The sequence below is a fragment of the Spermophilus citellus genome (genome assembly GCF_964194105.1).
Source record: "Spermophilus citellus genome assembly, chromosome: 4".
NCBI classification, from domain to species: domain Eukaryota; kingdom Metazoa; phylum Chordata; class Mammalia; order Rodentia; family Sciuridae; genus Spermophilus; species Spermophilus citellus.
Window position 1 is genome coordinate 130,659,160 of NC_138185.1, and position 15,437 is coordinate 130,674,596.

General features: G+C 34.6%; 1 protein-coding gene across 1 annotated transcript in view; it reads left to right on the plus strand.

The window, feature by feature from the left end:
• Positions 1-15,437, plus strand: part of SHC4 (SHC adaptor protein 4) — a 130,957-nt gene that overhangs the window by 76,978 nt on the left and 38,542 nt on the right. Inside the window, exons 5-6 of the mRNA XM_081293224.1 lie at positions 2,899-2,952; positions 8,062-8,113. Of these exons, the coding sequence (XP_081149350.1) occupies positions 2,899-2,952; positions 8,062-8,113 (106 nt within the window). The remainder of the gene's footprint in view (positions 1-2,898; positions 2,953-8,061; positions 8,114-15,437) is intronic.

The following is a 15,437-nucleotide window of genomic DNA, read 5'->3' on the forward strand; positions in this document are numbered from 1 at the left end:
ATATCCGCAACCACTGGGCAACATATTAACAAATGACCCAGGCTGCTTTTTAAATTTTTGTTATTTAAAAAAGTTAAATTCGCAAATAACGCTATTTTCTTTAAAAATTGTGAAGAAATGCTTGGTTCTATATCTTTTCCCAGGAGCTGACTTTCCACGATTATCAATTTGGTGCTTATTTTTTAAGAACCCCCCTCCCCCCAACACACACTTATTTTGTATTTACATGAATCTCTATGTAACTTGTAGAAAAAAAAAGGAGGTTTTGCGATTTTTTGTATGTATTTTAACCCGTCTTCCATTTAAAGGGAAAATAAGCCTCAAACAATATCATAAAGATTTAACTTTTTGCTTTTTTTTCTCATTTATGTAAATATACTGTAGTTGACCTTATCATGGACGGATAATGTGTGTGTGTGTGTGTGTGTGTGTGTGTGTGTGTGTGTTTTGATGTTATAAACAAAGGATAAATGAACATCTACATGTGCCAATGTTTTTCTAGAATAAATACCTAGAAGTGGAAAGGTGGAATCGTAGGGTATGTATATGTCATTTTAAATATGTCAAATTGCTCTCTGAAGTTTCTCCACAAATTTAAGTTTAGCTAGCTTCGTTTGAGACTATCTACAGCCTTTGCACACTTGATATTGAGATTTTATCAACTTAATGGTGGTATCTCGTCTTATTGTTCATGGCATTAGTTTACCTTAGAAGTTGGTTATTTTTCAGTATGATTCATCATTTGTATTCCTTCTGTGAATTAACTGATCTTATTTGGGGTTTCTTTTATTTTCTTACTAAATTTTGAGAATTCCTTATAAATTCGGCATGTGAATACTCTCTTTTTTCATTTTAGAAGTACCTTCTGTGACTCTTGTTTGTCTTGTTTAAGGGTCTTGTATAAACAGTTTTAAATTTAATCTTTATGTAATCAAATTTAAGTTTTTTTCTTTTTCTTCCTGACTTTTATACGTCAGCAATGCAGTCTTGCTTTCTGATAAGGATAATCTTGTTTTTGTTCTTTAAAAAATTGCCTTAGCTCTTCTTGCACATTTATTCTTCCTTTGAATATTAGAAGCAGCCTGAGTATGTCTTTTTATACTATATCTGCTATCTGATGAGGGAAAATTTGTGTACTTATTATTTTAAAATTGATTTAGCTGTTTTTCCACATTTATTCTTCCATATTAATTTAGAAGAGGCTTGAGAAGTTCTATTAATGACATTGGTAGCATTTTTATTAGAATTAGATGGAATTTATAGCTTAATTAAAGGGAAGAAAATTGACCTTTGTTATCTTTTCATCCATAAGGTGATATGTATCTTTCTACTTATTCAAATCTTATACTCTTAATAGAGTTTCTAAAAAGATTTACAAGAATCTTATTAGTTTAATACTTAAGTATACCTTTTTAAAATGTTCCTCCCATTTTGCCCCGTGGATACAGTGTCTAATCAACTATTGTTGATACATGATAATGACATTGATCTTTGTATATTGTATATTTCTGGAAGGAACTGAGATGGCTGATAAGAGAAATATTAATGTAGAACAAATATTTTGTTTTACTTAAATATATAGAAAAGCAAATAAATAATGTATGGAATTTATCACAAAATGAACATATGTGTGTAATCACTACCCAGATCATTTGTACCATCACAGTAAAATCACTTTACCCCCTTCCTGTGCTTCAGAAATAGCCGCTGTCCTGACTGCAAACACAATAAGATAATTTTGCCTGGTTTTGAACTTAAATAAATTATATCATGCAGCATATATTCTTTGTGTTTGGCTTCTTTTGTTTAACAAACACATCATTGCTAAATAGTAGTCTGTTGTTTGAATATCATAGGGGTCGTCATTGGAATTTTTTCCAGTTCAGAGTTATTTTAAACAGGGAATGTATTATCTTTCTTGAGGTTATCTTTTGTTGTACATATTTACTCAATTCTGGGATATATGTGTAGGAGTAGAATTGATTGGTCATATATATGTAATTTTAATTCTGTCACTCAGTTCTGAAACAGGATTAGTCAATAGTGTATAGTTGGTATTTTAATGAAACTTTAAACCTGTATAACAAATAATCTCTGCAAATTGGTTATTTATTATACTATGATTGCCAAACCAGCAAACAAACTAGAATCTCAAGTAAAAGAGACAATCTTCTTGACTAATTAATGCAGTTTACATGTTGAGTCTTACTTGACTTACTGGCAGTCTTAATGTTCTTAGTGCATATCCACTTGATGGTAAATGACTGAAACCAAATTCAAACTATGCAAAAAACAATAAATAGAAACAAAAATATAAATTAAAGGGAGAAAATATATTGGTTAAAGTGATGGAACAAATGTTTCCACCAGACTTTTTTCTATCTCTGATTTTCTCCAGATGGAAACTTTGGACTCCAGCAGACTTTTCCCATGTGGCAGCAAAAGATGATCCCCAGAAACTTTGGGCTTACACTGTCCTTAATGGTAGAGAGAGACGCATTTTCTCTTATCATCCATCTCAGTTCCTTCCAGAAAACATTGATTGGTTTTGCTATATCTGATTGGATATACCTGAATTTTGTTCATTTAGGTAGGGAGGGGCAGTGAGATGGGCATGTCAAAACCACCTGACTCTAATGGTTTGAATCAGATTATTTGGGAGAGGGGTTGTGTGGTTCAGTGGCAGAACATGTGTTTAGCATATGCAAGGTCTTGAGTTCAATTCCCAGTACCAAAAAGCAATAAAAAATGGATTATTATGCAATATGGTGGGGTGGTTTCCAAAGGAATGCTAAGAAGGTAAAAACAAAATGGATACATGTATGTCCATTACTGTAAGACATACATAACTAGGAATAATAATTTATAGTATTATATATGTTTGTTTATGTTTTTCAGATTATTGCAAATCATCATATGCAATCAATTTCATTTGCTTCTGGAGGGGATCCTGTAAGTATGGCTTCATAAGTTATTTTTACAAGTTAAAAAAACTTTCTTGTAAAGCCTATCAGTCACTATATGTCTTTTCCAAATATCTTATTATATTTTGAATAGCTACATGTAACAAGTAATACAAATTTGGCTTGGGCAAAATATTTTCTGTTACAGAATATAAAAATATTTGGATTAGTAGATGAGCTAACAGTACTTCATTGTGTTATTAGCCATGAAGTTGTCATCTGGTAAGCTTCTTGTTGATAGCATCCAAGACTATGAAAAGCAAGTATGTCTATTTGTGTTGTCAATCCGCTCTCAGAATTCTTCTCAACACAAAGTTCTAGGCAGGCTATTAATTAACTGGACTTGGTATATGTGAAGCCTATTTGCCATCCTGGCCATCAACTAAGGCTTAATCTAGAATGGTTTTGCAAAAACCCATGGAGAAAAACCTTAGCTGGTCAGAGAACTTATAATTATGTTCTATCAAGAAACCATGTGGGGCTGGGGATATAGCTCAGTTGGTAGAGTGCTTGCCTCACATGCACAAGGCCCTGGGTTCAATCCCTAGCACCACACACACACACACACACACACACAAAAAAAAAAAAAAACACCAATGTGGGGCTCATTTCCTACAAATTATGCTTAATTCTCTCTCCAAGCCTACTTTGTGGATTGGAGTGTCATTCCTTCACTCCCTCTTGCACTGTTACTGGACCTGGAGTCTTTGAATAGGGGCATTGAAGTTATGGAGTATGTGACTGAACAAGGAACAAACCTTTAAACAAATGTTTAAACTGAGAGAACAGAAGAATAAATTTGCTCCCCTGTGATATTATTGGCCATTTTCTTGTACCTGTAAACATTTGGAAGGTTAAAACAGGGAAAAGTATTACTTAAATAATGAACATTGATAACATCCAGAAAACTAATGGAGAACACAAATAGACAACAAATACTTTGCAGAGGAGATAATACATTCTGGGTGAGTAAGAATATAGTATTATTAAATATTATATCGTTGAGAAATGAGCCAATTAAATGCTCATTTTTATTTATCCATTCCATTCAGTTTCTTACCCCTCTCTTTTTATTTAAACCAGAGATTGAAGCCAGGGGCACTTAACCACTGAGCCATATCCCAAGCTCTTTTTATTTGTTTTGAGACAGTCTTGCTAAGTTGCTTTGGGCCTCGATAAGTTGCTGAGGCTGGGTTTGAACTGGTTATCCTCCTGCCTCAGCCTCCTGAGCTGCTGGGATTACACACAGGTGCCAGCTCAGTTTCTTGCTTTTAACTGAGGAATAAAACTTAGAGTCATATATGATGAGCCATATAACCTGGAAACCCAAGATAGCTATGAAAGGATAGTTAAAAAATAAAACAGGGCAGGGGATGTGGCTCAAGCGGTAGCGTGCTCGCCTGGCATGCGTGCGGCCCGGGTTCGATCCTCAGCACCACATACAAACAAAGATGTTGTGTCTGCCGATAACTAAAAAAAAAATAAATAAATATTAAAAATTCTCTCTCTCTCTCTCTCTCCCTCTATCACTCTCTCTTTAAAAAATAAATAAATAAAACAATACCTAAATCTGTCAGATGTTATCACTGCAATATTTTGAATTTGTTTAAACTCTGTGATAGATATGTAAAGTCTGGAAGTTACTGTAGGTAGATCATTGATTGATTTACTGGTTACTGAAGTATTTGAGCAGGTTCTTCCACTTCATTGTTTATGTAACGTTCTTTTGTGTAAAGTATATAGCTAAGTGCCATTTAAATTAATCCATTAAAAAATATTCAGAATTACTCTTCTTCGCTTTGGCTACCAGTGACTCAAAAGTATTTAAGCATATAAACCAAGACAATCTGCCTTCGAATTTCTTTGAAGCATATAAAAGAAAAACAGCCTTTATAAGATTATTATTTATTTGTTTATTATTTTTTTAGATATGCAATTTTTCCTTTTAGGCTTCACTGCTTCCTTACTTTTGGGTGCATTTATTTTCAAATGACTATATTAATTCCATGATGATACCAAATATAAATGAACCAAATTTTAAGAGCTCCCCCCACCACCCTGCCAGACGCCATGGGTGGCTAATTATTAGCAAACAGAGGGCATGCAAGATGGCTGGTGCTTCACAGCTGCTATGTGAGCCCAGAAGTAGCTTTGGACTTTGATTTACCCAGCCTTTTTTTAATCTATCCTCAGGAGTGACATGAAGGGTTGTACAACAGAGATGGCTCAGTGAATCCAAACTGAAAACCACCAGCATGAGCTCCTTTCTTTTACCTATTATAGCTTGGTCATCCATGAAGGAACTCATACTTTTCTTGTGTCTTGTGTTCTGTAAGTGTAATGTGAAAAATAACTATTAGTGTTTGCTCTAATATACCCTTTTTAAGTTTTAAGGGTTGCTGTCATTTTAGGATTAGTGTGTAAACCCTCATTTATACTCAGGTGTGCCCTGCATGATTTCTGTTCTTGTTCTCCAGAATCTTAAGGCTTTTCATCTATTCTTTATGTGCCTTTGTTTTTTAGTTCTTTTTTTAAGTATATTTTTTAGTTATTTATGGATCTTAAATTTATTTATTTATTTATATGTGGTACTGAGAATTAAACCCAGTGCCTTACATATGCTGGGCAAGTGCTCTACCACTCAGCCACAACCCCAGCCCTTCTTTACTTCTTTAAATTCACCAAAGCACTGTCTGAACCAAAAACAAACAGCAAAAAATCTCTAGCACACTGTGAAAAAACATGTACCTGTTGAATTGAGTGGAATCCTTATGCTCTCTGTGGCTGTAGAGAAAGCTTATTGATTCAGATTTAAATAGTAATATGGATCCATCCTAAGCATCAGCACTAACAAACCCCCACTGAAGTTTTACCCTTATGTCTCAGTGTGGTGTAGTGCTAGGTGTTGGAATCAGGTTACTTGATTTATTTAACCTAAGGTTCAGGGTCCTTGGCCGTAAGATTGGGAATGATCCCTATTGCCTCACAGTGTTGCAAAACTTCAGTGAAATGATACGTAAAATGCTAGCACAGTGCCTGGCACATAGTCACAAGGTAACTATTACTGACACATGTCCATAATTGTTTTAGGATTCTCAGAGCTAACTGGGTCCAAGAGGTAGGAAGCTGAGTTATAAGTCCCTGTGGTCTAACATAGCCATTTTCTTTCTACCAGATTTTCTCCAAGTTTCAAAAATACTGAGTATTCTTCCTTGCCTGTGGCCTTTGTTCACTCTTATATTTTCTGTCCTCTAAAAAAATGTTTATTTTCCTTCTATCAGCTCTGAATGGAAATGCTTCTAAGCCTTATGTGCTTTCTACATTTAATCCATTAAAAAATATTCAGAATTACTCTTCTTCGCTTTGGCTACCAGTGACTCAAAAGTTAAATACAAAAATTAAATACACCATTTTAAAATATTTTCTGTGCTATTTGTGTTATTCTTTTGAACATTCTTCAAATTCTCCTAGATGTTTGCTCACAGGATTTTAAAGTTCTTAGAATGTTGAGGACTGTTTTGAAGATGAGGAAAACTGAGGTCTGGAGAGGTCCCATGACCTCTTTCCCATCAATTGCACCAGACAACATTGCTGGCATCGTGCCACTTCTTCAACTTAATGAGAGTGTCTTCAGCAGTTTTTATTCTTCTAAGTTAATATAAAACAAAGTTCATATATACAACCTCATTTACTTAGAATATATTTCAAATCTTTTTTTTCTTTTTGCATGAGAAATTTATTTAGGTGTATGTTATTTTTAAAAATAACCCAAGACGAGTTATGCTGACCCTGCTATCTACTTCCTGTATGAATTACTGTGAGTTATTAAGTGATTGTCCTTGAGGGCATTACAAACATGGATTTTTATTTCCTGCCAGTTGATTGCATCTTTCCTCTAGAGAGTCATACTTTTAATCTGCAAAGGGCATTGTACGTATTTTTTTTCCAAGAATAGAGATAACAAAAAGCATCTTTAATTATTAAAATCTTACCATTCATCAGGTTACTGTTTTCAGTAAAAGCTGGAATTGTGAAGTAGCTTTTTCTGTGTGTTTATTTTTACAGTTGGTAGCACATGTCTTTTTGAACTTAAGTTTTTCATGCGTTCTCTTTTTTTAAAAAAGATTTTTGTCTATGTACTGATCAAATAAATATATTGTATTTTTGTTTTATTATTCCTTAAGTTAGCTTGCACTGCATACATGCAAGCTAACAGACACAAAACTCAACATGTCTTTTAATCTGTTTATTTTCTGATGTGCTTCATATCTATTTGGACAACAGAGAAATCACAATGCTACATCCTCATTTATGACACCTTTGTGATTGAATAATCCCTAATATTTCAATTTTCAACATAGGAGTTATAGCACCCAGATATTTTCAATGAATATGTCCTAACATAGCACCTATCTGAATTCTTTTTTTATTCTTAATGACATAATCTGCCTCTAAATTTTTAATCTTCAAGTTCTTTCCCCAAGGGACAGAGAATATGGGCTCCATAATTGTTAAATTGTGTAGTATATATTGTAGTCCATCCTGCAATGCTTTTTTTTTCTTGAAATAAAAACATTCATATTTAAGTGCTTGCTTCAGTATCATGTCCTAAATGTACTCTTTATCTTTTGATGGTACAATTCATTAACTTAAAATGTAATCCTTTTTTTTTTCACTGTTGAACTTTGAAGTTTAATGATGGGCCTTATGTAACCATAAACAATGAGCTAAAAGTTGAGTCCAGATGCAGTTATATCTAGATGTGCAGGCACTTCAAATATATGTATGCAGCATATCATTTAAATAAAGTAGAAAAACTGTCATGGTGTTCTTCACATGATATAGAAGAGGACATACAATTTAATAGCTTTTTTTCTTTGAATATATTTTGTCCATTTTTCTTCATGTTGTATAAATATGTCAAATTGCTTATATTGTCCAATATTCTTTTCCTTTCCACATACAGTACATGCCTAAAATCAATCTATAATCTATACAATAATAGGCTATTATATCTATTTTTCTCTAAAATAAAAAATTTATTTCTTAAAAAAAATGTTTCCCATTAAAATGTAATCTTCCCCCCCCTTTTTTATAGGATACTACAGACTATGTTGCCTATGTAGCTAAAGACCCAGTTAATCAACGAGGTAAGGAAAGCATTTTCTAGATTTTGTTGAGAGCTGTTATATACCATCTTTAAAAAGTAAAAGGCAGTTATTTTTAAAATGCAGAGTTATGAGTATCACTAGAGTGCTATATTGTATTTTAGAAATATTATGTATTTAAGTTGGAAATAAATAACTTTGCTAGCAAAGTAGAAAAAAATATGTAGGTAGGATTTAAATCTTTGTCACTGAGAGATCCACAAACTAAAAATTTTAACTATAACTAAAACCATAAACTATGTGTATACTCAAAAGGGAAGCTGTTTTGGTTATGATTGCATGAGCTGGATGCATGTCCCCAGTGGGCAAGTAAAATACACATAAGACCCAAGCCACTGAAGTTATCAGCCTGCATTGGTGTTGATGTGTGTGTGTGTGTGTGTGTGTGTGTGTGTGTGTGTAAGTGCATGTGTGTATATGTGCATGTGTATTGAGCCTGTGTACTTGCTATTCAGGAGTCTGGAATGTCACTTTTATTTTTCATAAAGAGACCTTTGACTGATAGTACCTCCTACTTCCAGTAGCACATCTTACTCTGGTGCATTATAACAATTTATTTCTCTTCTTAACACCCATATTTTTATTATCTTATTTACTCATGGCACTTGTTTATATGCTATGAGGCTAAAATTCCTATGAGGGCAGAAATCTATTTCTCTTACTCATTCTTGTTCCCAAGTACTCATCACAATGCCTAGTACACAGGTGATGCACAAAAACTGTTTTGTTGATTGAGCGAATGGAAGAGTTGATTGGATCTCTCATCCTGGGACTTTAGCGAGGTTGCTTAAGAAACTCATTATCCAGCCATACTGTAGTTTAAGGGCCTGAAGTTCCTCATGTAGTTGGACATTGCTGGACAGATGTGGTTAGCATTGTTTCTCATTCCTAACTCTAGGACATTTAGCCTCCTCTTAGAGATGAGATTAGGTCAGTTCTCCTCCTTAACTAAAACCTATTAGTTAAGGAACCTTTGCCACCCCAGGAATGGAGTTTGCTCCAAACCACTTAGTAAGTGAATATGGAATAGGATTTGGAAATTTTTTAAAAGAGCTCTTAAGTCACAGTGGTGGAAATACATATGGCATGCTAGGGGGCAAATGAGTAGAATATACTAAACTGCAGAATGTATGTGAAAGAAGAAAAAAAACAAAGTCTAAGAAGTATCCAGAGGGCATAAAGAAAAGAGCTAATATATAGTGACTTAATTCTGTGAAGAAATGGGTAGATGTGCTGTTTGTTAAAGCAAAGCTTTATAAAGAATGGTTTGGCAACAGGCTGAATTAGGAGAATTCAAGGAAAAAATTGAAGCAGGGAGATCCATTTGGAAGTAACTGTGATTGTCAGAAGTGAAATAATGAGAATCAGCTGCTGATACAGAGCTTGACACACAGTAGATGTTCAGTAAATGCTTGCCAAAAGAACATGGCAAAGTGAAGAGGAAAGAAATAGATGAAAAAAAAACTACAAAACATTCCATTTTAATTAAACCACACTAAGGTAAATAATGAAGAATGGTTAATGGTCAAAGGGTGGGCAGAAGAGACAGGAACAATATGGTGTAGTAACAGCATGGCAAAGGATTCCAGCAAAGAGCAACTTCTTTTAATCCTGCCTAGAGAATAATGGCTTGTTATATTTATATTTGGAAAGACCTCTGAACAAGAAGCTTTTTTTTCTCTTTTCCTAACATGAAAAGAACAGGATGAAAGGAAAAAAAAATATGTCAGGAAACATAGATGTGTAGTAACTTTGCCACCAGTCACTGAATTTATCTGGACCATGTTATTGCTCTTAAGTAACAGTGGTGAGGCAATCAAGAGTCATAGTTGGTTGCTGAGAATAATGGCCATGAAGAATGAATCCATGTGCTTTCAGATCCCTTCTCTTGCTTAAGTGAAACAGGCAGAGAAAATCATGCAGCACATTCACTTAGAAAGCTCCCATGGAGCCTGAGTAGTATATCAGAGATGAGATGCATGAAAGGGATCTATAGGGATCCTGGCATGTGGATTATGAGAAGGCATTCATGAGAACTCTTGAGTGAGGTCATCTATGGGCTTTGAGAAACAGCCCCAACAGGGCTTTCAGTTTTTCTTTCAGCCATTAGCATATATATATATATATATGAAATAAGATCAATGTTGGGATAAGCAAGACTGGGTTAGAATAATAATTTTTCCACCATTTCATTATATAATATTAGGCAGATTGTCACATCTTCAAACCTCGACTTTTTAATTGTGAAAGTGGGAATAATAGCGAACATTGATATGACTGTTTCACTATAGTATGCTGATTTTAAGTCCTTTGGGTATAGACCGAGGAAGTGGGATGGCTGGGTCAAATGGTGTTTCTATTCCAAGTTTTCCAAGGAATCTCCATACTGCTTTCCAGAGTAGTTGCACCAATTTGCAGTGCCACCAGCAATGTATGAGTGCACCTTTTTCCCCACATCTTCACCAACACTTACTGTTGCTTTATATTCTTGATAATTGCCATTCTGACCAGAGTGAGATGAAATATTTAAGTAGTTTTGATTTGCATTTCCCTAATTACGAGTGACGTTGAACATTTTTTTTCATGTATTTGTTGACTGATCTTTGATCCATTTTGAGTTTGTTTTTGTGCAGGTTGAGGGTGAGATGTAAGGATCTAGGGAAGGGAAGTTTAGACCAAATTTGTAGGCTGAAGTTTTTGATGATTATTTAGACATGAAGGTTGATGTAGAAATAGAAATCAAATATTCTCAGGGACTCCATGAGAATTGTTTGCAATGCAAATATCTCAATGTTTGACTTATTGTAAATAAGTAATAAATTGTAGCTATTTTTATTATGCTGTATGATTTGGAGTGGTATCACTAGAGAAATGGGAATTCTCAACAAAAATAGGAAAAAGACAAGCAACACAATGGAAAAATAGGGCAAATAAAATAGCTACTATGTATTGCACACTCACCATATGTCAGGCATTTTCAGAGTATTTTGTCCACATTTAGTCATTTAATCATAACAACAATAGTATAAATAAGGTAGGTCACAACACTATTACTTTTTTTTTGTGTGTGTGTGGTGCTAGCTCTGAACTCAAGGCCTTGGGCATGTGAGGCAAGCACTCTACCACCTGAGCTATATCCCCAGCCTATTCCTTTTTTACAGGAAAAAAAAAACAACAACCTTGGAATGGAGAAAAGTAAGGTATTTTCTCAAGGTAACCAGCCAATATGAGGAAGGACCAATTCCAGATCCTGAGCAAAAGAACATTACAAGGCACTAAGAAACATTTGGGGGGAAAAAAATTTAGTCTCAGTATCAAAGACACATAAATTATAATTAACACCATATTTTATTTTCAAATTTCAAACATTGAAAAAAAGGCAAAATGTGAGTAGTAATTAACATTTGAACACTGCTGATAAAAAGTATAAATTCAAGCATTTTTCAGAGCAATTTGACAGTTTGCATCAATGAAGACATGTTCAAATCAACAGTGTCACTTCTGAGGAAGTAATTAGGACATGCACAAAGATTAAGCAATACAGATCATTGTCATATTATTTATATAACAGGACAAATAAAATTAATTCAATATTTATAAATGGAAAATCATTCAGCTGGATCCATATCATGTATTATTATGCATTAATTAAGACTATTTTGAAGAGTAAGGGATGATGTGCGGAAAATATTCTTAATGCTATTAAGTACAGAAAGCAGGATCTGAAGCAGTATGATTAGTGTGACCCCAGGTAAGTTTTGGGGTGAAGGTTGAAAGACACATTCTAAATTATGAATAGTGGTTGTCCGTAGATAGTAAGATTTTGTGCAATTTTTATTTCTTTTTAGTACTTTTTAAATTTTCTAAAAATTTTACAATGAACATTACAAACATTAGAAAAAATGTTCTAAATCCTTGATTAAAAATAATGAAACCATAAAGATGATGTTATAAAATTACCTAGTGAATTTGGTCCATCTAGGTAAAAATGGCAGACAAGAGAAGCCCAAGGAGCGGGTCTTGAGAGTAGGGAGACAGAGGAAGAAAAAAAGGTAAAGAGGGGAGGGATCCAGGGAGAGAGAAAAAGAACACCTTCAGTGCAGGTTTGTAAAAGCTAGAATATAAGAGTTAATGAGATCACCAAAGAAGGAATCTAAAAAAAAAAAAAAAAAAAGGAATCTAGAAAGAAGAAGGCTGAGAATTTTAGGGAATGGGAGAAGTCAAAGATAGTATGATGCTCCAGAGTAGTCAGGAGCAGAAGAGAAGGAAATCAGAAGATGAGTGCTTCCCAAGAACAAGGAATGGCAAGTTTCTCCCAGAGAAGACATTAGGGAAATTTAGATGGCAAATGCAATTCAGTCCTGAAATTAAATTCACCTTGGGAAGCAGAATTTTGGTGGACTAGTGAAGCCAGGAGCCAGATGGCAGGGATGAGGCCGAGAGTATGACTGACAGGAAGTGGAGGTGGGCAGAGGAGACCAGGCATCCTGCTAGTAATCCTCAATGTTCCCACTGTCTCCCATGTGCTTAATTCACCTTTCACATTAGTGCATGCAAATCAGACAATTGTCATTTTTTCCCCCATCTTAGCTAGGACCCTTTTGTGAACTCTTCATTTTATAAAAGGCCCTTTCTGTTGTAAAGGCAATTTCCAGTAAGAATGTTTTGAGTTTACCTAGTGACTAATACAGCTTTCCTCTGTAATTGCTGTCAATGAGGAAATCCATATTCTTCTAATACTACTCCAAGTGTGTAGCAGTCCAAGAAGGTTTGAATGTTTTCTCTGGATTTAGTCTGTAAGAGGCCCCAGTTTATAGAATTATATGGATATAGGAAGACCATAGTTCTGAGTCTCTGAAGAAAGTTAAAAAAACAAACACTAAACAAAACTTAAAACAATTAAATGGAGACTTAATTTATATTTATGTCGCAGTTATGAAGTACATGCACTATAGCACTGGTGACATCCCTTAACCATGAACTGACAGCAGGCCGGCTTCTTTGAGCTCCTTTTTCCTAAGGTGTGTACTCCCTGTTGCAATCCCACAGCACCATCTGGTGGATGACCCAAGAAGCTAAACTTTTGAATTTAGAATTTTCTAACAAAAACAAAATAACTGTTCTGTCCAAAACAAGTAAAACTACCAAAGAAGGATCTGTTGTCCCATAAGAATCAGTTCTCATCCTCTTGCTCATGACTGCCCAGTTAGGAAACCATATGAAAATGAAAACAACAGAAGATGAATCTTTTAAATCTTAGTATCATGCTTGATACCAAATAGTAGAACTGTGGGTCTGCCTGGAATCAAAGTGGGATGAAAAGAATCTAGATATGCATCTGAGATCTAGAGATCTGGAGAGCAAAGCTTAGATCTCATGCCAAAGTTATCAAAGTTATGTCACTAAAGTCACTTTTTTTTTTTTTTTTGGTAACAGGGAATTGAAGCCAGGGGTGCTTAACCACCGAGCCACATCCCCAGCCCATTTTTGTATTTTATTTAGAGACAGAGTCTTGCAGAGTTGCTTAGGGCCTCATTAAGATGCTGAAGCAGGCTTTGAACTCATGATCCTCCACCTCAGCCTCCTGGACGTGCTCCACTGCGCCTGGCAAAAGTCACACTCTTTAGGGGGATTGGGAAGTTTTATATATTGTCTTTCTTTCTTCCCTTTAGCTGTAGGTTGGGCAATTCTTAGCCAAGCTTTTGGAGATACTGAGAAATGGCATATTTATGTGATTCAAAACCCACCCTATACTGGTTCATGACCAATTTTATTTATCTTATTTTTATGTTCATTTCTTTATTTATCTTTAAATGAATTTAAGAATAGAAGTATGAGAGAATATTTTGGTAAAAGACAACCAATATGATTTGCCATTTTGAAATGCTAAAATTACTTCTACAAGTTGGGTATGTTCCCAAAAAGTAAGCTAAATGACAGTCACCTGCTGACTATTACTATTACCAAGAGTCACTATATCTTTCCTAAAGAGTCACAAAGAATAGATGGATTTTTTACAAGGAAATAGACTTTTTAATGTGTTTTTTTCTTTTTTCTTTTATTAGAACTTTATGGTTATATGTAGTCATGATCAATTTTTAAAAAGACTGTTTTCACACACATGCTGAAAGCAAGACTCAGGGTGTACCAATGAAACCAACTAACCATTTTATTCTCCAAATGGCTAGTTCTCTTCCCTGGGATAAATCCTTCTCTTACTCCTGAATAAAACTTGGACTAGGAGCTGGGGTTGTGGCTCAGTGGTTTAGCGCTTGCCTGGCATGTGTGAGGCACTGGGTTCCATCCTCCGCACCATATAAAAATAAATAGTATCTGTGAGTGGTGACAGTATCATTATTGAAATACTTGTGTTTCCTGAAGGAGGTAAGACTGAGTAAAGTATCTGCAGATAGTCAGTCTATTTGTCCATTGTCACTTATTTTATGTAAAGGAACATGAACCACTGTTTGGGTTTTTTTTTTTCTGTTAATCTCCTCAAAAAGTAATATGCCAGTAACAGGGTTATCTGAAGAAATACAAAAAAATTATATTCTTAGAATCTGCCCAGGTATCAGAATCAAAGAAGCTGAGATAAATAAATCATTTTGAAAATATGATAGAAATAACAGAGGATGGTCAGCCTGTTTGGTTTATTCATTCTTCCTGTATGCCCACATGCATCGTCCTTGTCCTCAGTGGATTTAAGAACTATGACAATGTATGTTTACGGTGCCTTTGTCTAGTATGAGACAATTGTGTTTATATGGTTTTGTCTCTGTGCCTTCTATTCTGTACCATGAGTCTACCTGTCTGTTTTGGTGCCAATACCATGCCATTTTTGTTACTACAGCCCTGTAGTATAATTTAAGATCTGGTATTGTGATGCTTCCTGCTTCACTTTTCTTCTAAAGATTGCTTTGGCTATTCTGGGTCTTTTACTTTTCCAAATAAATTTAATGAGTATTTTTTCTATTTCTATGAAGAACATCATTGGAATTTTAGTAAGAATTGCATTAAATCTTTCTAGCTCTTTGGGCTGGGATTGTGGCTCAGCGGTAGAGCGCTTGTCTAGCACGTGCAGGGTCTTAGGTTCGATCCTCAGCACCACATAAAAATAAATAAATAAATAAATAAATAAATAAAGATAATGTGTCCAATGACAACTAAAAAATAAATATTAAAAAAATATTTCTAGTTCTTTTGGTAATATGGCCATTTTGACAATATTATTTCTGCCTATCCAAGAACACGGGAGATCTTTCCATTTTTTAAGGTCTTATTCAATTTCTTTCTTTAATATTCTATA